Source organism: Cebus imitator, unplaced genomic scaffold (genome assembly GCF_001604975.1).
Source record: "Cebus imitator isolate Cc_AM_T3 unplaced genomic scaffold, Cebus_imitator-1.0 Scaffold181, whole genome shotgun sequence".
In the NCBI taxonomy this organism is placed as follows: domain Eukaryota; kingdom Metazoa; phylum Chordata; class Mammalia; order Primates; family Cebidae; genus Cebus; species Cebus imitator.
The window spans coordinates 1,490,953-1,517,979 of record NW_016107496.1 but is presented as its reverse complement, the minus strand read 5'-3'; the positions used below and the strand labels follow the sequence as shown (position 1 = coordinate 1,517,979).

At 52.3% G+C, this 27,027-nt stretch overlaps 2 protein-coding genes across 22 annotated transcripts in view; one reads left to right on the top strand and one right to left on the bottom strand.

Moving 5' to 3' along the window:
- Positions 1-13,690, top strand: part of FMNL3 (formin like 3) — a 62,069-nt gene extending 48,379 nt beyond the window's left edge. Inside the window, exons 6-27 of one of the 6 annotated variants that reach the window (XM_017545771.1) lie at positions 625-777; positions 2,014-2,122; positions 2,298-2,374; positions 2,699-2,792; positions 4,200-4,274; positions 4,871-4,981; positions 5,294-5,440; positions 5,837-5,938; positions 6,942-7,221; positions 7,678-7,746; positions 7,836-7,960; positions 8,242-8,444; positions 8,839-9,073; positions 9,226-9,294; positions 9,425-9,505; positions 9,606-9,735; positions 10,390-10,550; positions 10,905-11,006; positions 11,331-11,423; positions 11,691-11,814; positions 11,941-12,057; positions 12,738-13,690. In XM_017545771.1, coding sequence (XP_017401260.1) covers positions 625-777; positions 2,014-2,122; positions 2,298-2,374; positions 2,699-2,792; positions 4,200-4,274; positions 4,871-4,981; positions 5,294-5,440; positions 5,837-5,938; positions 6,942-7,221; positions 7,678-7,746; positions 7,836-7,960; positions 8,242-8,444; positions 8,839-9,073; positions 9,226-9,294; positions 9,425-9,505; positions 9,606-9,735; positions 10,390-10,550; positions 10,905-11,006; positions 11,331-11,423; positions 11,691-11,814; positions 11,941-12,032 — 2,632 coding nt within the window. In that variant the 3' untranslated portion in view covers positions 12,033-12,057; positions 12,738-13,690. Of the gene's footprint in view, positions 1-624; positions 778-2,013; positions 2,123-2,297; positions 2,375-2,698; positions 2,793-4,199; positions 4,275-4,870; positions 4,982-5,290; positions 5,441-5,836; positions 5,939-6,941; positions 7,222-7,677; positions 7,747-7,835; positions 7,961-8,241; positions 8,445-8,838; positions 9,074-9,225; positions 9,295-9,424; positions 9,506-9,605; positions 9,736-10,389; positions 10,551-10,904; positions 11,007-11,330; positions 11,424-11,690; positions 11,815-11,940; positions 12,058-12,737 lie in introns of all 6 variants that reach the window. The other 5 variants (XM_017545769.2, XM_017545773.1, XM_017545772.2 and 2 more) reach the window with 5 other exon arrangements.
- Positions 13,691-13,956: 266 nt separating this feature from the next.
- PRPF40B (pre-mRNA processing factor 40 homolog B) overlaps positions 13,957-27,027 on the bottom strand; it is a 74,481-nt gene continuing 61,410 nt past the window's right edge. For 7 of the 16 annotated variants that reach the window (XM_037744687.1, XM_017545781.2, XM_037744689.1 and 4 more), the window contains 22 exons: positions 26,582-26,609; positions 26,323-26,348; positions 26,081-26,191; positions 25,658-25,778; positions 25,548-25,572; positions 25,117-25,323; positions 24,755-24,884; positions 24,608-24,672; positions 23,927-24,091; positions 23,717-23,825; positions 23,198-23,348; positions 22,074-22,207; positions 21,347-21,461; positions 21,107-21,198; positions 16,620-16,736; positions 16,271-16,408; positions 15,969-16,064; positions 15,629-15,718; positions 15,250-15,424; positions 14,862-14,923; positions 14,610-14,753; positions 13,957-14,514 (listed from right to left, as the gene is read on the bottom strand). In XM_037744687.1, coding sequence (XP_037600615.1) covers positions 14,422-14,514; positions 14,610-14,753; positions 14,862-14,923; positions 15,250-15,424; positions 15,629-15,718; positions 15,969-16,064; positions 16,271-16,408; positions 16,620-16,736; positions 21,107-21,198; positions 21,347-21,461; positions 22,074-22,207; positions 23,198-23,348; positions 23,717-23,825; positions 23,927-24,091; positions 24,608-24,672; positions 24,755-24,884; positions 25,117-25,323; positions 25,548-25,572; positions 25,658-25,778; positions 26,081-26,191; positions 26,323-26,348; positions 26,582-26,609 — 2,394 coding nt within the window. In that variant the 3' untranslated portion in view covers positions 13,957-14,421. Of the gene's footprint in view, positions 14,515-14,609; positions 14,754-14,861; positions 14,924-15,249; positions 15,425-15,628; positions 15,719-15,968; positions 16,082-16,270; positions 16,409-16,619; positions 16,737-21,106; positions 21,199-21,346; positions 21,462-22,073; positions 22,208-23,197; positions 23,349-23,716; positions 23,826-23,926; positions 24,092-24,607; positions 24,673-24,754; positions 24,885-25,116; positions 25,324-25,547; positions 25,573-25,657; positions 25,779-26,080; positions 26,192-26,322; positions 26,349-26,581; positions 26,610-27,027 lie in introns of all 16 variants that reach the window. The other 9 variants (XM_017545776.2, XM_037744690.1, XM_017545782.2 and 6 more) reach the window with 6 other exon arrangements.

Below are 27,027 nucleotides of genomic sequence, written 5' to 3'. Positions count from 1 at the left end.
AAAAAAAAAAAAAAAAAAAAACAGTGCTAAGATGGGTGGTGGTGCTCCTCCAAAACATAAAAGACTGTCCCACTCTGGGTTTGCCAGAACCCCCTTTCCCTTCCATTCAGTCCTGTCATACAGCATCAACTGGACTCCTTCAAGGCACTGAAAGGCCCTTTGGTTGCTGCAATTGGCCAACTAGCAAGACCTGCAGTTGGCCCATTCCCCACCATTCCTTCTACGGGGTAGATTCTCTGTGGGGAGCCACAGCTTCCTGGAGATGCCCCATCTAAGCTGGAAGTGCAGAAAGACTGCCAGCTCCCCAGTGGCCCATGGGGAGGACACTCCTCCTGGAGTTACCTGGCCAGTGGGGAGCAGAGGAGTTGGCCTCCATCAGCTTCCCATCTCCTTAGATTCCCCTCCTGGTTGCTGCCTGTGCCTCTTCCACCGCTGTCCTGTGTTAGTGGCTCTTCCAGCTAGGGTCAGGTCTCTGCTGCCCAATTCTGCTTTCTCTCCTTGCTACCCCTGCTTCTTGTTGCCCTAGAGGCCTGAATGGTGGGGGTGGGCTCACGGGGGGCTTGGCACTGAATTTCTTCTGTGTATGTGCCTGTGTGTGCGCATGTGTGTCCTTTCATGCTCCAGGTTTGACTTTGAGGGTCTGGAGAGTGGTGACGATGGTGCATTTGACAAACTCCGGTCCTGGAGCAGGTCAATCGAGGACCTGCAGCCACCCAGCGCCCTGTCGGCCCCCTTCACCAACAGCCTCGCTCGCTCTGCGCGCCAGTCTGTGCTCCGGTATGTGTGCTCTTGCTCTGCCCGCCTGCCTCCCACCCTACCCCTCAATGCAGGTCTCAGGTTCAGTGGTGAGTGCTCATGCTCCTCCCTCCACTCTTGCTTCCAGGCTCAGCTCTCTTGCCCTCTGCCTGCCAGTCTGTCTCTGGTCTGTCCTCTCTGTCTCCTTGACTCTGCCCAGCAGTCTGTCCTGGGTAAGTACATGGTCTTAGCTGCACCCACCCCACCTGGGGTTCCAGCTCTCCCCATCCCTCCCCACCCCTCCCCACCCCTCTCTGGGGGGCCCTTCACTCCTCACTCTCACTCTGTCATTCCTCCTGGGCCTCTCGAGCAGTGCACATCTCATACAGAGCCTTGGCCTTCACTGGGTGATCCAGCTCCTGTCCTCATTCTTTTTCCCTCTAGCTCTTCATTCTGCCCCATCATCAGCTTGGAGACCAGCTTCCACTCAACCTGCCTACCCCTCGCACTCCCTTCACCTCTTCCTTCGAGCCTTTTCTCTCTAAGGCTGCAACGTGCTCATTTGTCTGCAGTGTCTTAGGAGCCATCCCGCCCAGAGGTAGGCGGATGGACTAGATGACTTCTCAGTGCTCCTTGTTACTCTGGGAGGCTTTCCTTTGGGTCCAGTAGCCCTTTCCTTGGTTATCTATCTCTCTTGTGGCCATGCTTTTCTCCTAGTCTCCTTTGGCTTGTATCCCTTGAACACTGTTTATTATTATTGTCATGCATGGGCAGATACATGTTTCCTCCCTTTTCCATGAAACATCACTGAGAGGATGGAGAGGTGCAAAACCAGGTATAGCCCCATGGCCCCTCTAAAGCCTTTGGGGATCAGCTCTGCCTTTTCTGGGATGGGAGCCAAGATGCTCTTGTCCCATGGTTTGTGCAGAAGGTACAGCAACTGGAAGTGGGTGGAGGGAATTCTCAGATGAATGTGTCTCTGGACCCATCTCAGGGACTAGGAAGACCTATACAACTACTGTTTGTATTTTGAAGGATCTCTAGGGTTTGGGCACTGGTTATAAAGCTGGGATCCTGAGTAGTTGCTGACAAAGGCCTACTCTAGGGAGGTAAAAACAGTCTGACCTCCCTGCCTCCTGCACCCTGTCCCTCTTCGCTGCTCATTCCCATTTTTTGCCACTGCTAAGGGGCAGCCTGCTGTCTGGGAGATGGTGAGTGCCCCTAGATGCTTCACTGGCAGCCTCGGCTCCCACCTGACTGCCTGGCCAATCTCCCCAGGTATAGCACTCTCCCTGGGCGCAGGGCCCTGAAGAACTCCCGCCTAGTGAGCCAGAAGGATGATGTCCACGTCTGTATCCTTTGTCTCAGAGCCATCATGAACTATCAGGTATGGGGGAAGCACTAGCCATGGGTGCTCTACTTCTTCTGCCTCATCTGCAAAACCAGGAGGGCACCAGCTTATAAAAGACAGATTTGCTGGTGGGCCTGCAGTCAAGGAGATGGGCTTTGCTCTCCCTTCCACACCATCAAGGTACCCCCCACTTCTGTCCTTTCCCTTGCAGTATGGATTCAACCTGGTCATGTCCCACCCCCATGCTGTCAATGAGATTGCACTTAGCCTCAATAACAAGAATCCAAGGTGAGTTCCTTCCCTCCCCTTTCCTCCCCACTCTGTCCAGGGATCTGGAGATCTGTGCTCCATGTATTCCTGACAAGTCCTGCCTGGCCTTTTAATCCTGTCAGAGCCTTGGTTTGGCCCCCTCACCTCTGCTGGAAGTGAAGTATCCCCGGCTCCCCTCTGGTCTACACAGCTTAGTAGGGGAGCAAGTCCTTTTTTTCCCACCCTCTCCTCATCACTGAGGCTTTCTCCACTCTCCAAAAGGACTTACCCAGTCAGGGAAGTGAGCTGTGTGGTGGTCAGGATGGGGAGCTAGGGTGTTAATCTTCCTTCTTCACCCCTTAGGACCAAAGCCCTTGTCTTAGAGCTTCTGGCAGCTGTGTGTTTGGTGCGAGGAGGTCACGAAATCATCCTTTCTGCCTTTGACAATTTCAAAGAGGTCAGTCTTTTGGCTTCGTGTGTGTGTGTGTATATGTGTTTATGAGGTAGAAGGCAGGAAGCCAGGTAGGTAAGTACCATTTCCTGTGATCTGCAGTGATTTTTAACATCCCAGTGCTTGGCTAAGCATCCTCTCTCCTGAACGCCCACTGTTTTTAAAACCAGAACTTTAGTCTTATTGATCTTAGTGCCAGGAAACCTCCTGATTGGCCAGCTAAAGTTACCTCAGCTAGGGCTGAGGGCTGTAGTCCAGTGGTCCTAGCTGGGCCCTGCATCCAAATCACTTAAGGAGCTTGTTAAAAGTACAGATGCCTGTGCCCTACTTCAGACCCACTGGAGGCCTAAGTATATGTACTTTAAGAAACTCCCCAGATGGGAGTCTGATGCGGTGAACCCAAAGCAAATGTGTTTGAAGTGGGAGGAGAAGGTAAGCAAGGGTGTCTCTTGGATTGTTGGCTGTTATTGGTGAGGGGAGAAGGAACTCCTATGTGGAATTTCCCCAGCCCCTGGGCCTGCCTCTGAAACCCCTATCAACTTGAACATAGGATTCCTCGACATCCAGCACAGCTGCTGGTCCCACCCCTTCCTCTTCTTGGACCTCTTCCCTAGCATCCATTGTTCAAGCCAGGAAATGGCTCTTCCTCCTTGAAGCCCAGAGGCTCAGAGGAGCCTCTAGACCCCTCTCGGAGAGGGCTTTCCTGTACACTGGCCCCTCCCCTGCATCCCCACTAGTACCGCAGCCTCCTGTCTCACCCATGGCCTTCCTCCCTTCCTCCTCCTTTCCCTCCTTCCGTTAATAACTTGGCAGCATCAGAATCCTATGTTTCTTCCTGGCCTATCCCAGAGGCACCTAAAGCCCAGCTTAAGGGCACAGGCATTACTGAATTCCCTCAGCAATTTGGTAGGGGACCACAGACCCAGAACCAGATTGCAGGTCCAAGTTTTCTTTCTTTTTTTTCTTTTTTGAGATGGAGTCTCACTCTGTGGCCCAGGCTGGAGTGCAGTGGCACAATCTCAGCTCACTGCCACCTCTGCCTCCCCGGTTCAAGTGATTCTCTTGCCTCTGCGTCCTGAGTGGCTGGGACTACAGGCATGCACCACCACACCTGACCGATTTTTGTATTTTTAGTAGAGATGGGGTTTCACCATGTTGGCTAGGCTGTTCTTGAACTCCTAACCTCAGGTGATCTGCCCATCTTGGCCTCCCAAAGTGCTGGGATAATAGGCATGAGCCACTGCACCTGGCCCCGTTTTCTTTATAGTGTCCAGAATGGCCTATTAAATATATAGAGTTGTAGTTAAGCTTGGTCTGAACCAGTCTTTGCCATGATGTTCCTGGGAGTCAGGGCACAGGGACTTGGGTTCTGCATGGAGCAGATCCTTTCATTGAGAAAGCTTGCTTATTCAGGTATGCAAGGAGCTGCACCGCTTTGAGAAGCTGATGGAATATTTCCGGAATGAGGACAGCAACATCGACTTCATGGTGAGGCACTGGGCCTGGGCCCGGCCCATATCCACCAGGGCTGTGTGTTCCTTGAGAACAGGGGTCAGGCCAGCAGTATATCTTGATATTCCACGTAGAGCCCAGAATGATTCTTTCTATTCAGCAAATGCTTCTTGTCCACCTGCCCGCCCCAGAGAGCTCTTAGAAACTTCAGGACATCATTTGTATATGTCAGATCTACCTCCTTTTCCTCTTCTCTGTGGCCTTTTTGTCCTTGAATTGCGTCCTTTTTGAGCTGCCTTTACTTTCCTAAGCTCTTCCTCTAGCTTCTCTTCCCCCAAGGGCAGGATCTTCAGCTAGGTAAGGTGGTCTCAAGGAATACCTGCTGATATACAAGGGAAATCACGGAGCTTTATCTTCACTTACATCTGTTTTTCTTGTAATTTTCTTGTCTTTATCCACTGAATATTAAATGACATTTTAAAATTAAAATACTCTTATTGCTCCCATAAATACTTAACTCTTCCCTGTAATTATCCACATGATGATGATGTTCTAACAGCCGTCTATCCTCCTGGTCTCTTGGCTCTCCTCTGCCTTCCTGTTGCTGATTCTCTGGGCTGCTTCTTCTCTAGGTGGCCTGCATGCAGTTCATCAACATCGTGGTGCACTCGGTGGAGGACATGAACTTCCGGGTCCACCTGCAGTATGAGTTTACCAAGCTGGGGCTAGAGGAGTTCCTGCAGGTGAGCTAGTTGGGGTCCTTGTAAGGTGAGGTGCTTTGGGATCAGTTTAGTCATATCACAAATGATTTTTCTAAGTGCCTAGTCCTTGATGCTCCTGGGACCCTGCCTGTCTTCTGTGACCTGGGACTCAGGACCTCCTTCAGATAACTCGCCAGTCAGGCACCTCCATGGGGCAAGAATCTGACATGGCCTACAGCAGGAACTCTTTGGGAAGCAGTGGTGAAGGGGAATGAGGACTAAGTTTTTCTCAGGTTCCCCTGATGATCTGCCTGCTCCTACAACTACTACTACTTTCTGCTCTTCCCCTAGAAGTCAAGGCACACAGAGAGCGAGAAGCTGCAGGTGCAGATTCAGGCATACCTGGACAACGTGTTTGATGTCGGGGGTTTGTTGGAGGATGCTGAGACCAAGAATGTAGCCCTGGAGAAGGTGGAGGAGTTGGAGGAGCATGTGTCCCATGTAGGTGGCCTTCCTTTGCCTGCCAGAGCCACTGTTGTTGGAAGCTCAAGTTATCAGGAATCCTGAACTGACCCATTTGCCTCCAGATTGAGTCCTAGGGAGGCTTTAGAACCCACCAGGGCTCTCAAGACCATGCACTGGCCTGAGCCACTGGATCATCCACCAATTGGAACACACACCACCTCCAGGGCTAGGCATGAGGTGGCATCGGTCTTGAGAGAGTCAAAATGTGGCCTTTGTCTTGTATCTGTTATTGGGATATAAGGGAGCCACCTGACTAAGCTGCCTTTGCGGCCTTGTGTTGAGGGGTTCAACTCAGCTCTTGACTAGGGTTCAGGGTGTGCTGAGTGCCCAGGCTTTAGGGCCAGCACAGAACCTGTCCTTCCTATTGTGCAGCTCACAGAGAAGCTTCTGGACCTAGAGAATGAGAACATGATGCGGGTGGCAGAGCTAGAGAAGCAGCTTCTGCAGCGGGAGAAGGAACTAGAGAGCATCAAGGTAAAAGGACTCTGGGGAAGGAAGTCCCTGACTAATCCTGGGCTCCAGGGCCTTGGGGTTTTGCTTTGTTTTTATTTCTGAGTCATGTCAAGTTCTCTAGGATTTAGATCTTGATTCACTCTTGAAGTTCTCAGGTGTGGGTGGGCCGATGATTGCACCCCATTTTTTTAGTTGGAGAGGAAAGCTGAAGCCAGTGTGAGCCAGACACACACATAAGAGGTTGGGAGTAGCTGGGGCAACCACAAGCATTCTGGAATTCCAACCCAGGCCTCCTACCAGCCCATCCCATTGATTTTTCTCCCCTGTACTCCCATGTTCCTCCCCAGCCATGCTTAATGATCAGGGGCAGAGTGACCAGGTGCTCTGTGTATTAGGGTGTCCACCAGGTTTCCTAAGTTGGCAGAGCACGTGCTCCTTGTATTTCATTCTCTTCTGTATTTTCATTATAAAGTCATGCCCCTAACCTACCTTCTCTTCCAGAAGAACATATGCTGGCTCTGTTGAGCTCAATATGTATCTGTACCCATCCTCTGCTAAGCATTATATTGAGAGCTATGGAGGATACAGAGATGGATAAGACAGGGTCTTGTTTGTAGGGGGCTTCCAATTAAGCCATTATATGAGGCCAACTGAAATGGAAGCAAAATGAGGCCCAAAGGGCTACGGAGAGAGCAGCTGTGTCAGACTGTTGGTTGATTAAGGAGAGTTTCACAGGGACAGCCTTTTTTCCTGGGTTTTAAGGGGCCCATGTGGTGAGAATTGGCTGGAGCAGAGAGGACACTTTAGGGTACCAGCGGAGGGAGGCAGCTTCTGCTTCCCTCTTTTGTTTTGCTGCCTTCCAGCTTCCCCATTCCTCTACCTGGATTTCTGCCACTCTGAGCCTCTGAGCACCCTCACAGAGACCCTAGTTAAGAGAACCCTAGGTAGGAATTCTCACTCCTAGGGACAATGACTACTATGCCTTCAGCCCACTTTTCCCTTAATGGTACTGTCTGCCTGTCAGGAGACATACGAGAACACAAGCCACCAGGTGCACACCCTGCGGAGGCTCATTAAAGAGAAGGAGGAGGCTTTCCAGCGTCGATGCCATTTGGAGCCAAGTGTCCGGGGCCTGGAGTCTGTGGGCAGTGAGGCCCTGGCCAGAGTAGGCCCTGCAGAGCCGAGTGAGGGCATGCCACCCTCCGACCTAGACCTTCTGGCTCCAGCCCCACCCCCCGAGGAGGTCCTGCCTCTGCCTCCACCACCAGCTCCACCCTTGCCCCCTCCACCTCCCCCATTACCAGGTAACCATGACCCCTGGGAGCCAGCAGGGGCAGCCTCATTGTGGGGACCAAAACCATAGTCAGCGGTGTCTTCCTCAGGAAGAAGCTGGGAAAATGGCATCACCTGAGGACTGGGAGGCTATAAAATCAGGGTGAGGGAGGGCTGGAATCCGAGAGAAGCTCGAGTTATCAGCACAGGGATGCCCAAGGGCAGATGTGGATCTGTTTAGATGCTGCTCCGAATTCCTTTGAAGACAGCCAAGGAGAGGCTTAGACTATAGCCGTGGAAACTGGGTCAGAGACCAGCAAGAACTGCGCTGTCAGAGTTAGGATTTCTGGGAGCAGCTTGAGCAGATTTAATGTAGGCTCCTTCTCTGAGAGTAAAAACTCAGAGAAGGTGGGGCTGGCAGAGGAGAGAGGCAGCCTATAAAGAGCCTCTTGACCCCTGAGTCACTGTGTCATTCCTTCTTCCCCCAGACAAGTGTCCCCCTGCCCCACCTCTCCCTGGTGCTGCACCCTCTGTGGTGTTGACAGTGGGCCTGTCAGGTGAGTGTCCCCAGGGCTCTGGGCAGGGCTAGTGGGACCAGGGGTATGTGTCCTTGGCCCCTCTGTCACTGATCCTCCTTCCAAATTAGCCATTCGAATTAAGAAACCTATCAAGACCAAGTTCCGGCTGCCTGTCTTCAACTGGACAGCACTGAAACCCAACCAGATCAGTGGCACTGTCTTCAGCGAACTTGATGACGAGAAGATCTTGGAGGTAACAGGACCTGGGGTCGAGAGTGGTAAGACTGAGCCCTGGGGACCTGGTTGCCTTTTGAGCAGATCTGGTCTTAGAAAAGCCGTCAGACAGGGTGAGGCCAGGTTCAGCTTCACAAACCCTTCATTCTTGAGTGTATATACTTTTCCATTTGTGTCAGCACTTTGTATTCATAAAACATTCCAGAGTGACAGAGCTCTGGGCCAATGCTGGCTGGGCTGTCAGGAGGTCCTCCACTAATATGAGGCTACAGTATTTTCCTGCTCATCTATTCCTGCCAGGACCTGGATCTGGATAAGTTTGAAGAATTATTCAAGACAAAAGCACAGGGCCCTGCCCTTGACCTCATCTGCTCCAAGAACAAGACAGCGCAAAAAGCTGCCAGCAAGGTGACTCTGTTGGAAGCCAATCGTGCCAAGAACCTGGCCATCACCCTACGCAAGGCTGGCCGCTCAGCTGAGGAGATCTGCAGGGCCATTCACACGTGAGGCTCCCACTGACCTAGCCCTGGTTCCTAGTCAGTTGGCAACCCAGTTCTCCACCAAGGACCCTGGCTTTCCCTAGATTCCAGGCATCTGACAGAACTCCTCGCATCTCCGTAGTCATCCACTGGCTTGGCCAGAATTTACTGCATCTGTGCTGGCAATTCAGCTCAGACCTTCACCCAAGGAGCTCTCAGTCTATTGGGAACAGTTGAGTAACATGGAATGTTCCCCCAGTATCATTGCTGGTGCTATGACAGATGAGGCAATGGGTCCTGCCTTTGGCTGTGCTCTGTATGCAGTTCCCTGCCCAGTCCTAGGAGCTTGGACAATAAGTGGGATGAGGGAAAACGTGGAGAGATGTGAGAGCTGAGGTGGTCCCTCCCTCCTACACAGGTTTGACTTGCAGACGCTACCTGTGGACTTCGTGGAGTGCCTGATGCGCTTCCTGCCCACGGAGGCTGAGGTGAAGCTGCTGCGGCAATATGAGCGTGAGCGGCAGCCCCTGGAGGAGTTGGCGGCTGAGGATCGCTTCATGCTGCTCTTCAGCAAGGTGGAGCGGCTGACCCAGCGAATGGCTGGCATGGCCTTCCTGGGGAACTTCCAGGACAACTTGCAGATGCTCACACCGGTACGGCCCTCATTCAACTCATGGTCCTGGACAGCCGTCCCTCCACCTTCCATCTGCTAGTCACCTCCCCTGCCCTTCCAGTCCTTCTAACCCCTCCCTATCTTTACCCCATCTCAGCCTGGGGTTACTTCAGTGTTTATATTGCCCTACAGCAACTCAATGCCATCATTGCGGCGTCCGCTTCCGTCAAGTCTTCACAGAAGCTGAAGCAGATGTTGGAGGTGGGAAGAGGTTGTGAATGGGGATGCTGGGGGTTCTCAGGTCCTAGGTGGGGGCCTGGGGCTATACAGAAAGAAAGAAGGAGTCCTCAGGACCTGAGCCTGACCTGCCTCCCACGCATCCTTTGGACAGATCATACTTGCACTGGGGAACTACATGAACAGCAGCAAGCGAGGAGCTGTGTATGGCTTCAAGCTCCAGAGCCTGGATCTGGTAAGATGGTGAGGGCAGTGTCGGCCAGGAAGCCTAGTGGGCAGCAATTGTGGAGCTAGAATGCTTAGCTTTTATGTACTGCCCTCACCCCCTCTCTTAGCTGTTGGATACCAAGTCCACTGACCGGAAGATGACACTGCTTCATTTCATCGCCTTGACAGTGAAGGAGAAATACCCAGACCTGGCTAACTTCTGGCATGAGCTGCACTTTGTTGAGAAGGCTGCAGCAGGTGAGGCGAGCCTGGCTGGGTGGGCCTGCCCTCACATCCAGCCCAGGACAATCCCGGGAAGCTATGAGGAGAGGGAACACTTGTTTCATTTGTTTCTGGCTTTTATCTTCTTTCTGACCACTTCAAAGCTTTCCGCTGGAGCCATAAGCAGGGGCCACTCCAAAGGGAGCCTTCCTCCAGGCGCCAGGCCTGGCCCAGCCCAGCCCTTCCCAGCTAGGTGCAGTGGGAGCAGGAACAGGAAGGGGACTGGTGGCTCTTTCTCCCAACTCCCTCAAGCTGGCCCCAGAGATCTTGTGTATGATGTATGTGAAGTGCCTAGAAAAAATCATAAGGCCCTCTATAGGCATGAGGTAGCTGCTCAACCCATGAATACTAGGGCAGGCCTGAGGCAGTTTCATTTTGGAGACCAACGGTCTCTGTGGCTTGCCTGCCTTTGCTACTGTGTTCTTTGGGGTCATGAGATCAGTTTCTATTCCATTCCCTCCCCCTATGAGGGCTCAGCTAGCTTGGTGTGCACTTCCTTATGTCCATACAGGTATGTGAACATGAGTGAGCCCATGCTGAGAGGGAGGGCCAGAGTTTGATGTAGCTCTGGCTGGGAGGTGGGTATGCCAGGCCCTAGGCAGTCCTCAGCCAGGCTTTTGGTGACCACAGTGTCCCTGGAGAACGTGCTGCTGGATGTGAAGGAGCTGGGCCGAGGCATGGAGCTGATTCGGCGAGAGTGCAGCATCCACGACCACAGCGTCCTCCGGAACTTCCTCAGTACCAATGAAGGCAAACTAGACAAGCTCCAGCGGGATGCCAAGACGGCTGAGGCAAGCACGGGGTACAGGCAGATGGGGGCAACCAGGGCCAAAGCGCCAGGGCCCTCTAGGTGGCCCTAGTTCTGTTTTTTTTTTTTTTTTTTTTTTTTAATCAAGCAGCTGGCTGGTTATATGTGGGGGAGAGAGCGCTTTGGGAATGGCTGGCAGCTGCCTCTGGAGACATGTACTTCTGGGAGCTTTGGGAGCCCCGGGTTCTCTCCAGCTCACAGGGGCCTGGGTGGTTGGTTTTCCTCCCTTTGGCCCTGAGCTCTGCTTTCTGCAGGCCTCTCACCCGTGGTGTGGGAGTGTAGGAGCTGGGCTGCTTCTTTCTGCCATGGTGACCCGTTCTGCCCACCCCTTCCCCAGGAGGCCTACAATGCAGTTGTGCGCTACTTTGGCGAGAGTCCCAAAACAACACCTCCTTCTGTGTTCTTCCCAGTATTTGTCCGATTCATTCGTTCTTACAAGGTGAGCTGCAGAGAGCTTTTTAAAAAGTTTGGTTGAGAGAAAACTGGTTGTGGGAGAGAAGCCTGGGCTTAAAGTATAGGCCTTTTCCGACTCCTCCTCCGAGTCCTGGGAAGGGAGTGATGCAAGCTGGTGACAGGCCTCTTAGCTGTGAACTGGTGGGCAGGGTGGGGGCCTAGGCCCTTCCTGTCATTGTTTGGGGCAGGAAGTGCCCCTCCAGAGGTGGCCACCTGGAGTTAGCAGGTCCCACTGCCACCCATTCTCTACTTCAGTGTCAGCCCCTCCCCTCACAGCCTGTGAGCCTCACCCATCTTCCACGGTTCTTAGGAAGCAGAGCAAGAGAATGAAGCCCGCAAGAAGCAGGAGGAGGTAATGCGGGAGAAACAGCTGGCTCAGGAAGCCAAGAAACTGGATGCCAAGGTGGGTTGGGACCAAGAGCTGGGGCCTGGAGGAGGGCAAGCTAAAAGAGTGGGGGCTGGGGGTCAGCAGGCTAGAGGAGATGAGAACTTGGAGTGGACAAACCACTCAGAGGGCCAGTGGGCTGGCATCCAAAGGGATGCAGGGAGGGCCTTTGGGGATTCCTAGCAGTGCACAAGCAATGGCATTCTCAGACTGCACCTTGGGGCAGGAACCAGTCCCACATTAGGTTAGTGATGATTTCCTTCCCCCTCTACGTTCTTGGCCTAGACTCCATCCCAGAGGAACAAGTGGCAACAGCAGGAGTTAATAGCAGAGTTGAGGCGGCGCCAGGCCAAGGAACACCGGCCTGTTTATGAGGGAAAGGATGGTACCATCGAGGACATCATCACAGGTGGGGGGCTCTTTCCACTCCCTGGGGCCTGGCCATTGCACCCAGCTCCCAAACCTAGCCCCTTTGGGCTTTCCTCCCACCCCCCACCATGAGGCCTGACCACTGTGTCTCTCTCCTGGGCCATAGTGTTGAAGAGTGTCCCTTTCACGGCCCGTACTGCCAAGCGGGGCTCACGCTTCTTCTGTGATGCAGCCCACCATGATGAGTCAAACTGTTAGCCCCCAAGGCTGGGGCCCTTGACAGGTACTGGGCACAGCAGCTGCCCCTTCTGCATGCCCATCTCCCAGGATTCCTGCCAGAGACCACAGGCACCTCCTTTCCTGCATGACTTGCAATCACCCTCTGGCAGCCTCCCAGCAATGGGAGCACATACTTCTTGCATGACCCATGCTCTGAGAAGCGTGGCATATCCCCTGCATGTATCCTTACGGAAGTGGTTTCTTTCCCACTAATGCTGTCCTGGCTTCTACTAAGACCCGGGAGTCGCCAGGCCAGTGTTGAGGGCAGACAGGACCAGGCCAACAGTTCTGATCTTTGAGGCTGAGGTTGAGGGTCCATTCCTGGGCCTAAGGAACCTTTCCCTAGGGTTCACTTCTCATAAGAGCTCTGGCAGTAGCTTCTGACCAGGAGCTATCAGATGTCCCTTGATCTGTTTCCTGAGGTCCAGTCAGCCTGGGATCTTTTCCTAGCTTCTGGCTCTTTCTGAATGTCTACTCTCTACTGCCCAGTGGCCTCTAGTCACCCTGACCTGATCCTCTGAAATGCAAAGCCCAGCAATCTCCCCAACTACCCCTCAAGGCTCCCCTTTATCTGCCTCACCGCTGGCTCCTCCCATGTGGAGGTTTATCTGTGGGACTACCCTTGAGGGCACTGTCCTGGCTCAGCCTCCCTTCCTGTTCACAGGTCTCTGTCTTCCCCCACAGGCCTCCACTGCCAGCCTATTGTTGTTCGCCACCAAGCCAGGAGCGCTGCGCTGCCCAGTGGCCCCCCTCGGGCTCCAGGCCCCCACTGAGAACCCTCTTAAGAGGCAGAAGCACTTCAGCGTTCAGAGTCCTACAAGTCCAACCAGTGGACCTGGAATTGGCCAAGGGCCCAGGAGAGGACTATGCTGCTCTCAACCCTGTCCGCCCCAGCTCCCAAGGCTGGATCTTTCTCCTTGTGCCACTATGGGCACTAGGTCTGTAGGTCTCTGGTGCCTCCAGTACTGCACTTTGCTCCCAAGATCTTTGACTTCATTTCCTGAAGGGTCACCAAGGGTCAGCCCAGGACTGAGAAAAACCATTTCCAGCTTTAGCCTATACAGGGCACGTAGATCTCTCTCCCACTAGAGCCCAGAGTGCTGACAGGAAAGAGAAACTGTCTTTTTTTTCCTTTCTTTTTCGCAGGCCCATGGGCGGCTCTGGTCTAGATGTATCTACGCTTACAGAGCCCTGGGACTCACTCTGTCAGTCTCAGTTCATCTCTTACCAGGAGCAAGGCCCTCTGCCAGCTGTGCCCTAGTGATAAGAGTAAGAGGAGAGATGTCAGGCTCACTGCCCTGTTTTTTTTGCCCATTTCATTCTAGGCTCACACTTTTCCTTGTCAAGGTGGGCAGAAGAATAGAGGTTTTCTTTGCACCAATCCCTTTCTGCAGATGGCTGGAGAAGGGGTGTGCCAACCCCTTTTACCTTTTCTTCAGCTACGTTTTGGGTTTTTTTTTTTTGGCAGGGGATGGGGAGCATGGTGGTCTTAGCTGACTGTTTGCTCTGCTTCCTGTTTCTCCTCTGCCCCTAGAAGGGAATGTGGGGGCCCACTTATTTTGTACATGTTCCACCTCCCTTTCCTCTTGTACATAAACCCCAGACTTTCCCTCCCTCAACAAAGGCTTGAAGCACCAGGCCTGACTCTGTCTCCTCTTTCTTAGCTTACAGGGCTAGGGTGGCCATTTAGCCTGACCTGGGCCATGGGGAGAGAAAAGAAATCTTTGGGGCACTACATCTATTTCAGAGGAGATGAGGTCAGAAATCTGGGGAAAGGAGAACCAGCCTGGTGGGCTCTAGCCACACAAAGGGAAGCAGGCCTGCTATGAGACACTAGTGCCCTCTGCTGGGCATGTGACCAGTCCCCAGCCTGCCCCAGCAGCACATGGAGAAGAGTTACTGGCCATGTTATAAATATTGTTATTTAAAAAACAAAAACAAAACACACGTACATTAGGTCCTGGGTGGAGGAAGAAGTGGTGGAGCCTCAGGGCAGGCAGGAGCAGGCACAGATGCTAGAGGGTGAAGACCCTGCCCTCTGCTACCCAGGCTGTGTCCACCAGCCTGTCACTCTTCCCTGGAGACCCCTTCTCTCACACTTTATCTACTGGCATCACCCACCCCACATGGCATATACCACCATCTCTGGTCTGGGGCTGAGGGCAAGGACTGCACTAGTCCAGGGAGTAGGAGACCCTTGAACACCAAAAGCATCCTTGAGAGGTGCCAACGATGGTATGCTGGGGGTGGGGTTACTTTAGAAAAAGTGGACACAGACCAGACTAAGGAAGAAGTCTGAGGCAGATGGTGAGGGTGGCCCAGGAGCCACAGCCTCACACAGACCCGAGGCAGAGAGCAGCTCATCCGGTCACTGGTGATCATCCAGCTGCTGTAGGAGTGTCCGCCGCCGCCTCTCCAGCTCACCCTCACTCAGCTCACTTTCCGACGTGTCCCAGCCTGTCTGTTGGAGCAAAGGCACCACTCACCCTTAGCCTCTACTGAGAGCCTTGGGAGCTCGGCCAGCATGCTTACTGGCCTGGGGTCCGTGCCCCTCACCTTCTCCTTCTTGATTCCAAAGCCTGGGGAACGGTTAGGGAGCTCTGCCTGACGCAGCTCCCTGTCCTTGTCCTGTTCTTGTTCCTTCTCATCGCTCTCCTTGCCAGCTTTCTCCTCGGGGTCTGTCTCACTCTCAGGACTATTCTGTAAGAGTCCAGAGCCTCCCACCCTCAGTTCCTGTGGATAGCCCAGGAGGCAGTAGAACAGAGCTCACAAAATAGCAGGGGCTTAAGTAGAAGTTCCTTCACTCACCGACTTGTGCCTTCTCTTCTTAGTTTTCTTTTTTGGTTTCTTGGCTTTCCGAAGGCCATGATCTGGAGATAAAAAAAATCCCTACTAAGTCCCAACAGGACAAAGGAAGGCTCTTTTTCTCTGTTCTAGCCCCTCTGCTCATTCTTCACAGGCGGGGACCTCATGCTCTGAGGAAGTCTAAGTCGGTCCAGTTTTCCTTCTTCAGGTTCTTGCCTGGGCAGGTAGAGGAAGTTCTTTCTACTCCCACAGGTGCAGCTCTCCCAATCCACTCTACCCTCAAATGAGCTGGAGCTTGCTCCAGTTGGGGGGCGGGGGGGCTTGCAGGGGCAGGACATCCTCAGTCTGGGACAACAGTTCTCCAGCTTGTAGGCTCATGGCAACTGCTTACCTGCTCCAAGAAGGTGGGAGGAAGGGGAGCTGCGTCCTCCAAGGGCAGCACCCCCACTTTCAACTGAATCAAGTGAGGAAGAGGGCTCAGAGCCTGACTCTGAGGGGTTCCGCCTTCTCCGCTTGGGGGGCCGGAGAGATGGTGGGGGCAGCTCCTCTTCTTCCGACTCAGAGCCCTGGGCAGATCAGCAGATACATGTCAGTGCAGAGGTTCTCTGCCCTCCAAAAGCCAGCTAGGAACTGGGGAGACAGCAGGGTCCAGGACCAAAGGAATCCTCAAATTTCCCTCCAAGGGAGATAATATAGGGGGAAAACAAGAAGTGTTGATTTCCCCGAAACAACCCAGCTTCACCCCACGTCCCTTCTACCCGGTAACTCACCGAGGGTGAGTGGGAACGCTTGTGATGGTGCTTCTTGCCTTTCCTGCCATGCTTTCGGCCTTTGGTGTGGAGGTGCTGGCATTCAGTCTGCTAGAGGCAGAGGAAGAATGGTGAGGACATCAAACTTAGTCCCAGGAAGGACTCTACCTCCTAAAATCTGGCTTTGCCTCCCTTAGGCTAGAGCCTTCTGCCTATCCCAGGGATCCTTCAGGCCTCCCCTTCCTTAGCTTGGCCAGGAGTGCCCTAGGGGTAAGAGGGAGGCCACTGAGGTCTCTGTTGAACTGGTCTAGGGAGTTCCAAGGGTCTGGGACAGATCTAGAGAACAAGCAGCCTGCCTCACCTCCAGCACCTGTAGGAATTCCCGGAAGAGCCGGATCCTCTCCGACTCCAGGGTGATCTGCTCAAAGGCTGAGTCACACACAAAACGCTCACGGACCTTGAACGAGGAGAGCACTGCTGATCAGATTAGGCCCTACTCAGCCTGGCCTGGACACCGCCATGAGCACAGGGCAGGGCTGGGGCAGAGAAAGGAAGGGAACTGGAGCTGGCCCAGGGCTGTGACGTGACTGGGGTGGGCCCTCAGTGGTGAAGCATCGCTGCCCTCAGGCTTGAGGGTGTTTGGGGCCAGGCTATGCTCCTGACCTCTTCCCAGGCAGTGCCTAGCTCCAGAGCAGGCACAGCCTGCCTCAGCATGCTTCGAAAGGCAGCTTCCTTGCGCCGCATCCTGCGTGCCTCCTCCTTCTCCCGCTCCCTCTCCCGCGCCTCTGCTTTCTCCAGCAGCTGAAGATAGAAGGGACAGATGGAACAGGGTCACCCAGGAGGGTGGATGCTGGGTCCCACTCAGGCATACCTTAGAGGAGGTGGAAAGCTGGGGTCTGGGCTTCTACCACCATCCCCTGAATTGGGAATACAGTCAGTGAGTGAGAAGGAACGGAACAAGACACTGGGATAAATTAGAGAACTGAGACCCATGCCCTGCCCAGCCCCTCACACTATTGAAGGTCAGCTTGATGTTGCCTGCGTCCAGCGCGGCAGCCCTCTTGTCAAAGCTTATGACGTGGGCGAAGTCCTCAAAGGCCGTGTTCACCTCCACGCAGAAGCCCCGGTCCTGTGGGCACAGTAATGCATGAAGCAGGGGCACCATGTGCCTGAGGCCAAAGCTGGCAGGCAGAGTGGTCACACTACAAGATGGTCAAGAAGGCCCTTCCCCCCAGAAGATACCTGCAGGACTGTGATATGCATCAGAAACCAAGCTGTCCAAGTCCTCATCACCTGACAAGCCTCCATACCTACCCATGGTTTGGATGTCACATGGAGCTGAAGGGGCTCGATGTCTCCCAACTGCTGACGGATGCAGGAGTTTCTCATAATTAGTTCTTTGTTCCTTTGGCTTAAACCTCTAGCCCCAGCTGGGCCCTCCTGCTGCTCAGCAGTGCTTCCATGCATTCTCAGTCAACATTTGCAGTCCCCTACCCTTTACCTCTATGGAGTGCTAACTGTGTACCAGGTACCACGATGAGTGTTTCACACAAATTATCTCATTTAATCCTCCTGGTTCTACATTTAATAGGTCCTAGTATCCTAATTTTACACAGAAGGAGAAACCAAGGTTTAGAGAAACTAGGGCACTTGCCCAAGGTCTCACAGCTGATAGATGGCTGGGCAAGAACTGTACCCTGGGTGTCTCTATCCCCAAAGCCTATGCTTTCAAGCACCATACCCAACCAGATTACTTAGTCCATGAGAGAAATAGGGGCCACCAGGTGTGCAGCTCCCCATCAGTACTAAAAACATCTCCATGGGCCAGGCTCTGTGCTGCTCATTTAAGCCTTACAACATCCCAGTGAAGCAGAGGCTTAGAAAAGTGATCTCAGTTGGCCCAAGATGACGTGAGTGGTAAATGAAGCCACTAGAGTTCAAAATCTGGCTCTCACGTCAGTTAAGCACAGGCCAGATTCCCTTTCTCTCTCACCACATAGCTCTCACCTCTAGCCTTCTTGCTAATGGCAGAGGTGCGCTCCTCTTGCTTTGCAAGGGTACTTCCTCCACCCTGCTCCAGTCCTTATCAACACAGCATTCATTCTCAGGGAACTGAAAGCTCCACGTCACCCTCGTCACTGGCTCCTTCCATCAAGCAGACGCTTCACCTAACCTGGAACAGCCTGTCCACCCTGCTCTCCTCTTCATTAACTACCTCTCCTCTTTCCTTTGTTTCAAAACCTCTTGAATTGCAGCAGAAAGGAAAAGGAGTAAACATTTATTGAGAATCTATTAGACACTTTACAGACATTTAATTCTCACAAACTTACCTATGAATTATTCCTGATTTACAGGTGAGCCAACAGGCTCAGAGACATGGAACTAATGGAGGTCTCAGAGCCAGTAAGCAACCAGTTCTCTGACTCGAAAATGTGTGCTGCCCCGTCATGCCACCTCATTCATGACACTACTCCCAAAAGTTGCTCATGTCTACTAGCCAAATCCAAGGACTTCTTGGTCCTCACTCATCTGGTCCTCAGTGCCTCTACCATTTACTTCAACACTCCCCTCTCCAGGTCACCTCCTCTCCTACCTCTTTTATTACTTCTCTTGCATATTTATCTTCCTGAGAACAGCACTTAGTCCTCTTTCCCTACCCAATATGTACTCCGTAACAATCTCATCCTTCATCTCCTGAGTTTCAAACTCATCCTAGACTGGATGTTTCAGACACTTCAAATTCAACAGATCTCAAGATAATATATTTCTCGTGAGCACCCTCCATGGATCTCCCTGACCCAGATCTGTGTCCAGGGCTCTCTGTGTTACCCTATGGCATGAGAGGCACCATCATAGTCTGCTTGGCTGTGGAAGGCAAGAGTGAACTCCTGGGCTCATCTGCCCGCCATAGGAAGGAATCCAAATGAGCAAAGAGGAAGGGAACTGTCTTTAAAAAGCTGCTTTCTCAGGTTGTATGGTGAGACAGGACTCGGTAAGGATAGGCCCCTACAGGCCTATCAACAGTACCAGCCACTCTATGGCTAAAAGTTAATTATCCAATAAAATTTAGCTATCCCAGGATAAGGCATTTCTATTTTATACAATTATCCTGTTTTAAAATATATTTGCTTTATTTAAGAGTAATTCTCCAGATGGAATTCCTATTTACTACAGCCCTGCTCTTCGCCTTATCCTTACCAATGGTGCCATCATCCACTGCCCTGACACCTCTGATTCCTTCCTTTCCCTCAATTTCACAGAGTAATCTGTTGATTCTACTTAGTGACTCTATCCCACTGGTTTTAAACTCTCCCCACTTTTTTTTTAAACACCAGAAACAGTTTATTAAAATAGAAAGTTTATGTAGAACCTCTATGTGTAAGAAAGATTCAAGCTGCTTCACTTGAAAACAGGAAGCAGCACAGAATCCCCCCACTCAGCCCCCCACCCTTGCTTGTCTCAAGGCACATACACAGAAACCCAGAGTCTCAGAAGCACAGCTGGAGTGCTACAGCTTGCATTCTGCTGCTGCCCCCACCGCCCCTGGCTAGGATCACTTCCTTCTGAGATTCCTGCACAGTCTACCGACTGGTCTCCCTGCTCACCTCTTCCATCCCTCTAACCCAGCTTCTAGCATCTAGTGCTTCTTGGACTTTTGTACCAAGTAGCCCCAACAGTAGGAGAGGTCTAGGGATGAGTAAGAAAAATAGGACCAATTGAATTTCTCGCCACTATCAGTTTTAGTATCTTACGGCTTCAAGAACTCCTCTACCTACCACCACCGCCTTCCCTAAGGACATAAGTATGTACTCTAGACTGAAAGGTGCTACTATATACCATCACCACTGGCTTTTCCAAGACACCATCACATCTGATCATTCCCCAGTTCCTCATTACTTACGAGAGAAAAATCCAAATTTCTTATTTTAGCATTCAAGGCACTTTACATGCAGGGCTCTACTTCCAAGCTGGGGCATATGGTTCCAGAGAAAGAGCGGCTACACCTCACGATAGTATGATACATCTTACCTAATGGTAGGTAATTTAAAATATTAAATTTATATTAAACAGAGAGGTACTATGGTGTTAAAATGCAACACCTATGTGAATCTGTAAGGCAAAACAGGACTTCAAAGAAATAAATGTGCAGTGAGACATTTCTAGCTTTATTTCCAGATCCCTTTCAATCCAGGTACCATTTAGGCTCTATAATTAGGTGTACTTTGGTGGAACACGCACCATTTTTTAGATGAGGAAACAAGCTCAGAAAGGTCAAGTGACCTGTCCAAGGTCACACAACTAGCAAGCGTTTAAACTAGACTTTTACTTAAGCAGTCTGCCTTCAGTCCTGCTCCTAACCACTGTATTGTATTATCTCCTCAAATGCATCAGAATCTTCACTTCCATAAAGAAATATGCTTTCTCTTTATTTTTTTCTTTTGGAACACAAGGCTCTCTTAGTCCATCACTCACTTTTCCACTTTTGATAGATGTAAATATTGAGAACTATTTCTTCTCCAGTAGAAGAAAAGCAATAGGGCATGTGTGATGGTAAATGTCACCTGACACTTGTGACAGTATCAAGAAGGCACTAAGGAATGATAAGATGGATTTCTTGCCCTTTCTAAAGTGGCGTCTCAGTTTGAGTCTGCAGAATGCCTTGCAAATCCAGCTCAGTGCTGCTGGATAATCCATATTGACAAGAGAAGCTAAAGATTCGGATTTTTTACGTGAAGTTTTCTGATTTTAAAATGTTAGCAACAAATTCCAGTTTTTAAAAAAACACTGTATAGGCCACAAAGAACAATCTGTGTGCTACCAGTTTATAATTAGCTATGCTTCTTCCTCCTCAGACCTGGCATGCCCTTTCCACCCACTTGCCTTCACTCCCGTAGTACCCTGTGTATACTCCAACCTCTTCCACCTACTTATTTCTAAAGGTGCAGTTCAAATGTCAGTTCTTCAGATTCCTGTCTCTGTAATAACACTTGCCCCTCTGTGTAACAGTTCTCATGTATATCTTCCTATTAGACCATGTCTAGGCCAGGCGTGGTGGCTCAGGCCTGTAATCTCAGCACCTTAGAAGGTCGAGGCAGGCAGATCATGAGGTCAAGAGATCAAGACCATCCTGGCCAACATGGTGAAACCCCGTCTCTACTAAAAATACAAAAATTAGCCAGGTGTGGTGGCATACGCCTGTAGTCCCAGCTACTTGGGAGGCTGAGACAGAAGAATCGCTTGAACCTGGGAGAGGGGGGTTGCAGTGAGCCGAGATCACACCATTGCCCTCCAGCCTGGTGACAGAGTGCGACTCCGTCTCAAAAAAAAAAAAAATTGTGTATTCATTACTGTATTCCTAGTGCACAGTAAAGGATCACAGTAGATATCTGCTGAAGCAAACTGCAATGCTCCTGCAAAACGGGACTTATCAGGGAGTCCTCTGCAGGGAGTGTGCCCTGCACCTATCCTGTATCCATCCATAACCCCAGTCTCCCTCACCTTAAGGATGTCCTTAATGATCTTCTTTTCATCATGGAATCGTGCCTTCAACTCCTCCACATAGAACTTGAACAAGTCCAGAGGGGTGGAGCCTGTAAGGAGGGAGGGAGGGGGGCCTGGCGGGCGGCAGCTTCCCAAGGCCTGGGGGCTGCGCCGAGGACAGGATCAGGGAGTAGGGGGTGCAGAGAGTCTGGCAGGACAGGAAGCCAGGTCAGAGAAGGGGGAGCCTGGCTGCCTTACCCGGCTGGCCCAGCATGTTGGCAAAACGGACATCAGTGCTGACTGCTGGATACAGCTCCATCCAGGTAGACATAGAGTGTAGCTGCCCTGTCTCATGCAGCTCGTCCAGGAAGGTCTGAACAGGGAGAGGCCGGTTATAGGGAGCGTGAGACAAGGAGGGAGGCAGAAACACAGAATCAGAGGGAATAGAGGGAATGGCAGAGGGAGAGGCAGGGACAATCCAGATTGAAGAAATATAGGCAAGAGAGGCAGAGGTGAAGAGATGCAAATGGAAGCCTAAGAACAATGCAAAAGGAGAGAATGTAAATACACAGAGAGGGACAGAACAAAAAAATATGAACAAGCCAGCCTGAGAGGCAAAGAAACAGAAACCTGCCTGTAGTAACTCCTACCACTGCCACCCACAAGCTGGGGGAATAAACTCTGCCTGTCAGGCACCCCACCCAAGGGAAATTAACATGGCCTAGCTGCCAAGCCGTGCCTGTAGGGTGCTCTCTGCTGGCAGTTTCTGGGTGGTGCATACATCTAGTCTCCCAAGAAGGGCACAGTCCAGAATTGAGGGATACAGTACAGAAGCAGACTGCAGGCAGAGAGAGGTCTCATGGAGCTTGGACAGGGCTAGGCACAGAAAGAACAGGCAGCCTAACCTGAAGGGGGCAGGGAATAGGTGAAGAGGTTTGGTCTAGGGCAGAGCCTAGCTCTGATCTAGAAAGGACAACAAAGATACCTGGAAGGCCTCCCGATTCTTGCGTTGCTGGCGTCGCTCCCGAAGCCGGGCCCGCTCCCGTTCTTCCTCCTCTTCCCTCTCCAAAGCTCGGATGTGCTCCTCAAAACAGATCAGTGCATCTTCCTTGTCCATGTCTAAAGACAGGCAGGAAGTTCAATGGGCACTGTACCAGCAGGACACACTCTCAAACCCCAGCACCCTAATGTCTCAACAATGCTGTCCTACAGGTGCTAGGGATACCCAGGGTGGTGGGGGAAGGGCCGGGAAAGGGCTCTGTGGGAAAAGCCACTGGAATGGTGGTTTTTAGGGGGGCAATCATTAATTGTATAAGAAGCAATAAGCAAGTATTCAGCTCTTGTGAATTCAGTTATTAGAAGACATAACATGAAACCAGTTGTCTTAGGATCTGAGGTTTCACATCTTATGGAACTGGAGTCAATCAGGCTTTGATGCTATTTCAGAAAGTGAATTTTAGTATCATTGGTGATTACAGGCCAACAACAGTCTATTGTAACATGTGTCCAGTTAAGGCCTGTAGTGCTATAAGACCATATTCACCAGGTGTGATGGCTCACGCCTGTAATCCCAGCGCTTTGGGAGGCCAAGGTAGGTAGATCACGAGGTCAGGAGTTCAAGACAAGCCTGGCCAAGGTGGTGAAACCCCATCTCTACTAAAAATACAAAAAAATTAGCCAGGCGTGATGGCAGGCGCCTGTAGTCCTAGCTAATCGGGAGGCTTAGGGAGAGAATTGCTTGAACCCAAAAGGCGGAGGTTGCAGTGAGCCGAGACCATGCCACTGGACTCAGTCTCAAAAAAAAGAAAAAACATATTCACATGAGTTAAAATCATAATCATTGACATCTCTAGGACTTATGATTTCTATCCCAGAGCTCTTCCTCCAAGGATACACAATGTCTAGGCCAACAGTGGACCTCAGAGGGAGGAGTGGCCTAAAGCATTCTGGGATCCCCGGAGTCTAGAGAGGTACAAGAACTGAGTGAGTGTTGGGTACACCTAGGGTATCCAGGAGGGCAGGAGGTACAGGGGAGTGGTGTGAGGCATACTCTGGGGGTCCCAGGTCCAGTAAGGAAAGGGACAGGTAGGATTGGAGGCCCAGGCTTACTCTGCAGCTGATGGTCCTGAGCAAAGCTGGGATTATCCATGAGGTACTGCTGGGCCTGGGACCACGTGGTTTGGAAGTTGACACTACTCATCCCATCCAGGATGCTCTTTAGGGCCTGGATGTTGCGACGCCGGAGCTGCTTGGCCTGTTCCTGGGGAGCCAAAGGATCAGGGTGAGGTAGGGCAGGCCAGAGCTACCCAAGTAGGCCTGGGCAGAGGAGGACCTGGGGAAAGGTAGCTAGGGAACCCTAGGAAGAAGGCCATACTCAAGACTTTCATGTCTCAGGGAAGGGGAGGGAGTACAGGTTATAGACCATCTCTCTGAGACGACTCCTCCCTGCCACACCCAGGACTATAGGCCCAGAGCAGAAATGGGATGTGCAAGTGCCATACCAGCTTCAAAATAAGAAGCTGGGACACTGGGGAAGTGGAGAAATAAATGGCTAGGGTCCGTAACAATACAAAAACAGGTAAAGTCTAGGATGAGATAGGCTGAAGGATCCTGTCCAGCAAACATTACCTTCTCCTTCTTGGCCAAGAAGAAGAGGACATCATCATAAACCTCTTTTCGATCCCTCTCAGGGACCACAGCCCAGACCTCCAGCTCCCCAAAGGTCTGTTCTGCCCGCCTGTGGAGCATATCGGCTGTGAGTAGGTAGACAAAACACAGAGACCCTGGACCTTTGTGTTCTCAGGGTTCCCAAGCCCCAGCCCAGCCTGGCCCTCTGACCGGTAGCGGGTGGTGGAGGTCATGCGTTCATGCTGCTCCAGGAAATGCTGCAGGGTCTGCTTGGCCTCCTTGGCCCTTAGCCGGGCCTCCTCCTTCTCCTCCTTCTCCCGCTGCGCCTTGTAGGCATTGAATGCCTGCTTTTTCTCACTGAGTTTGGGCAAGGCACTGAGATAGAGGGTAGGAGTGGGGTAGGGATACAGACGTCCAGCCTGAACAATCTTGCACAGCCCACAAAGGAGGGTCATGGGACATTGCAGGCTGCAGGGGTTCCAAGGGTACAGATGTCTGGGATCTGAACACCATTCCCGGAAAAGTAGGGGTGACAGGAAGTGAGGGGAAGAGATGCAGCTCCAAGGCACTGCTAATGCTGGGCCCATTTACTTTGGGGTTCTCAAGTCACTGTCAGACTTCTTCCCTATCCAGCACCCTCATTCCTCAGTTAATTCAATTCAGTTTGATTCAATTCAACAAGCATTTATTGAATGTGTCATGTCAGATACTTTTCCCTTCCTTCTCCTGGAAGCCCTCCAGCTTTTCTTCCCCTTGTACCCCACCCAACCCAATCTATCACTGTCATGACTCTGGTTCCCTTAGAACTGAACACTGAGCTGGGGTTTCTTAGGGAGTCCCTAGCATAGCTGCTCTCAGGAACAGGCCCTAGCTCCCTCTGCCCAGGCATACCTGTAACGGGGGTCAGTGACCACCATCTTCATGGCCTGTTCCCATGAGGCATTGGAAGGGACAGCCTAAAATGAAGCAGGTGGGAGTCATGGGGACTGCCCCACTCCAGCCCCCTCCAAACCTTCCCTGGGAGCCCCACTCCAGCACCTTGTCCCTCAGCAGTTCCTTGAATGCCTGCTTTGCCTTCTCCCGGTTGCTCCAACTGAGGCCAGACCTTTCTGGTTCTGGCTTTGATTCCTCTTCCTCCTGCTGTGGTGGCTGATGCTGTCCAGCAGAACTGGAGGGCACAGGGGACTCAGCCACAGGGTCCCCCAGCCCTCATAACTTTCAGTGGCCTGAACTCTTGGCAATGTATCCCTCCTTGTTCCCCAGGGCAGCCTTTTTTTTGCCTTTCAGAGGTCACATTCAGATCTTCAAACCCTTCCTGAGAGGCCCAGCAGAGGACAAGGGTTGAATCAGGCTAGAAGCCTGAGGCTAACATTGGGAATGCCATGGGGGGCAGTCCTCACCTACTGGGGCCCTCCTCCAGCTGCTGCAGGAACCCCTGTTCCAGGGTCTGGGTAGCCTCCGACACATCACAATCTTCACTCCCACCTGGCTCAGGTTCCAGGAGGCCTGTGGGCACTGGGGTGGGGCCAGGAGGTACAGGTGGGGGGTCAGGCTGTGGCTGAGGCGGCTGCGGTTGAAGTGTCTGTGGCAGCTGCTGCTGCTGTTTCCTGCAGATGAGCCAGAAGGGCAGTGTCCAGGACGAGAGCAGGAATGGAGGAGTTCAGGTGCTGGCTGGTCTCTCTGTCCCGGGAAGCACTGGGACCAGAGGAGATGACTCCACAAGGAGACAGAGCTGGCTCTTCCTCCCACACTGTAGAGATCATGGCAAGAGAGTCTACTCCCACACCCCAGGGGCCCCAAGTATAAATGGATAGGTGGGCAAGTCACTCACCCTGCAGCCTCTTGCTTGACTAGAACTGCAAAGGGAAAAGATAACAAAGTCACAGGGGCAATAGGGAACCCCCAGAACTCCTGACCCTGCCCACCCCTAGGACGTCTCACCCTCTAGGTCATCCAGATCCTTGGGCCGGGTCCAGCGAGACTCTTTACTCTGGTTGTTATAGTAGTAAGGTTTTCCTGTGTCTGACTTGTACTCTTTCCAGGGACATTGGGACAGGAGCAGCTGCAAGAGGATGGGTTAGGAGCCATCAGTGGGCTGGGCATGCTCTCCAGCCAGTCAGGGGAGCTAAGGGAACCCAGTGAGTTGAGGACACAGGAGCCTTTAGTTACCACCTGGCCTGGCTCAAACTGGGAAAGGTGGACTTCTTGAGATCCTACGGAGATACTTCCAGGGAGGGTGGGGAGTGGTCAGGGACCTTGGGATCAGAGGAGCCATCATGAGTATGGTTAGAGACTAAAGGAAGGCCAAGGACTTGGAAGGGTCAGGGCAGCTGAAAGGAAGGGCCAGAAAGCCCAGCTCAGGACCTCTGCCTTGGACTTGAGCACGCTGGGCTTCTCCCACACGGACTGCTTGTCGTCAGCATTGTAGTAGTAGATGCGCCCATCTGGGGCCACATGCTCACTCCATAGGGCCCTCTGGCAGGGGAGGGGGCACAGAATGGTGGTCAAGGCCCCTTTTCCAAAGCCTCTCCTCACCCCAAAGATTTAACCATCAGTCCCCCACTCTCAGGCTTTCTCCCAGAGGCCCCTGAGCTAGAAGAACTCACCGGAGGGCCTGTCCCAGCCACAGCAGCTAGAAAAAAAAAAAGCCACAGGATACATACTAAGTCCTTGCCCCAACCTCCATCTTATCCCCTTATTCCTCCCTTATTCCATCCCCAATAAATATTCCCCTGGTCCCATCAAAATCCCAGGCTCCCTGGCATCCCAACAGGCATGATCCAGGGTGGCTCCAGTCCACGGTCCCCTCTCCCCTATGCCCCCCAACCTCCGAGCCTGGGGGGAGCAGGCCCCCAGAAGACTCACAGCTGGCGGTGTCCGCACCCGGAGCCGTCTGCCGAAGAAAGAGGAGGGGGAAGGGTTGGGGCCAAGCCCAGTGGCCCCTAGGACCCAGGCCGTGGGGGATAGAGAAGCAGGCCAGGCCAGAATCCATGTGTCCTGCTGCTAGAGATCTCTGCTCCCTAACAGGCTTCCCCCACCCTTCAGGGCCATGGCTCTAGGATCCCAGGGGAGAATCACATAGCAGCTCCATTATTCATTCTCCTCAAGTGAGAGTATTTGGTTCATTCCTTCACAGTAGATGCCAAATTCTATATCCTACCCAGACTCTGCTACACTGAGCAATAGCATAACAAGGCACAGCAAGATCCCCAGGTGCTACTGACTCTTCTGGGAACAAAGAGGATGTGAAGAACTGTATTCATGTGTCCACAGTGTGTGGCTCTGTGAGGATAAGAGTGCTCCTTAAGGGA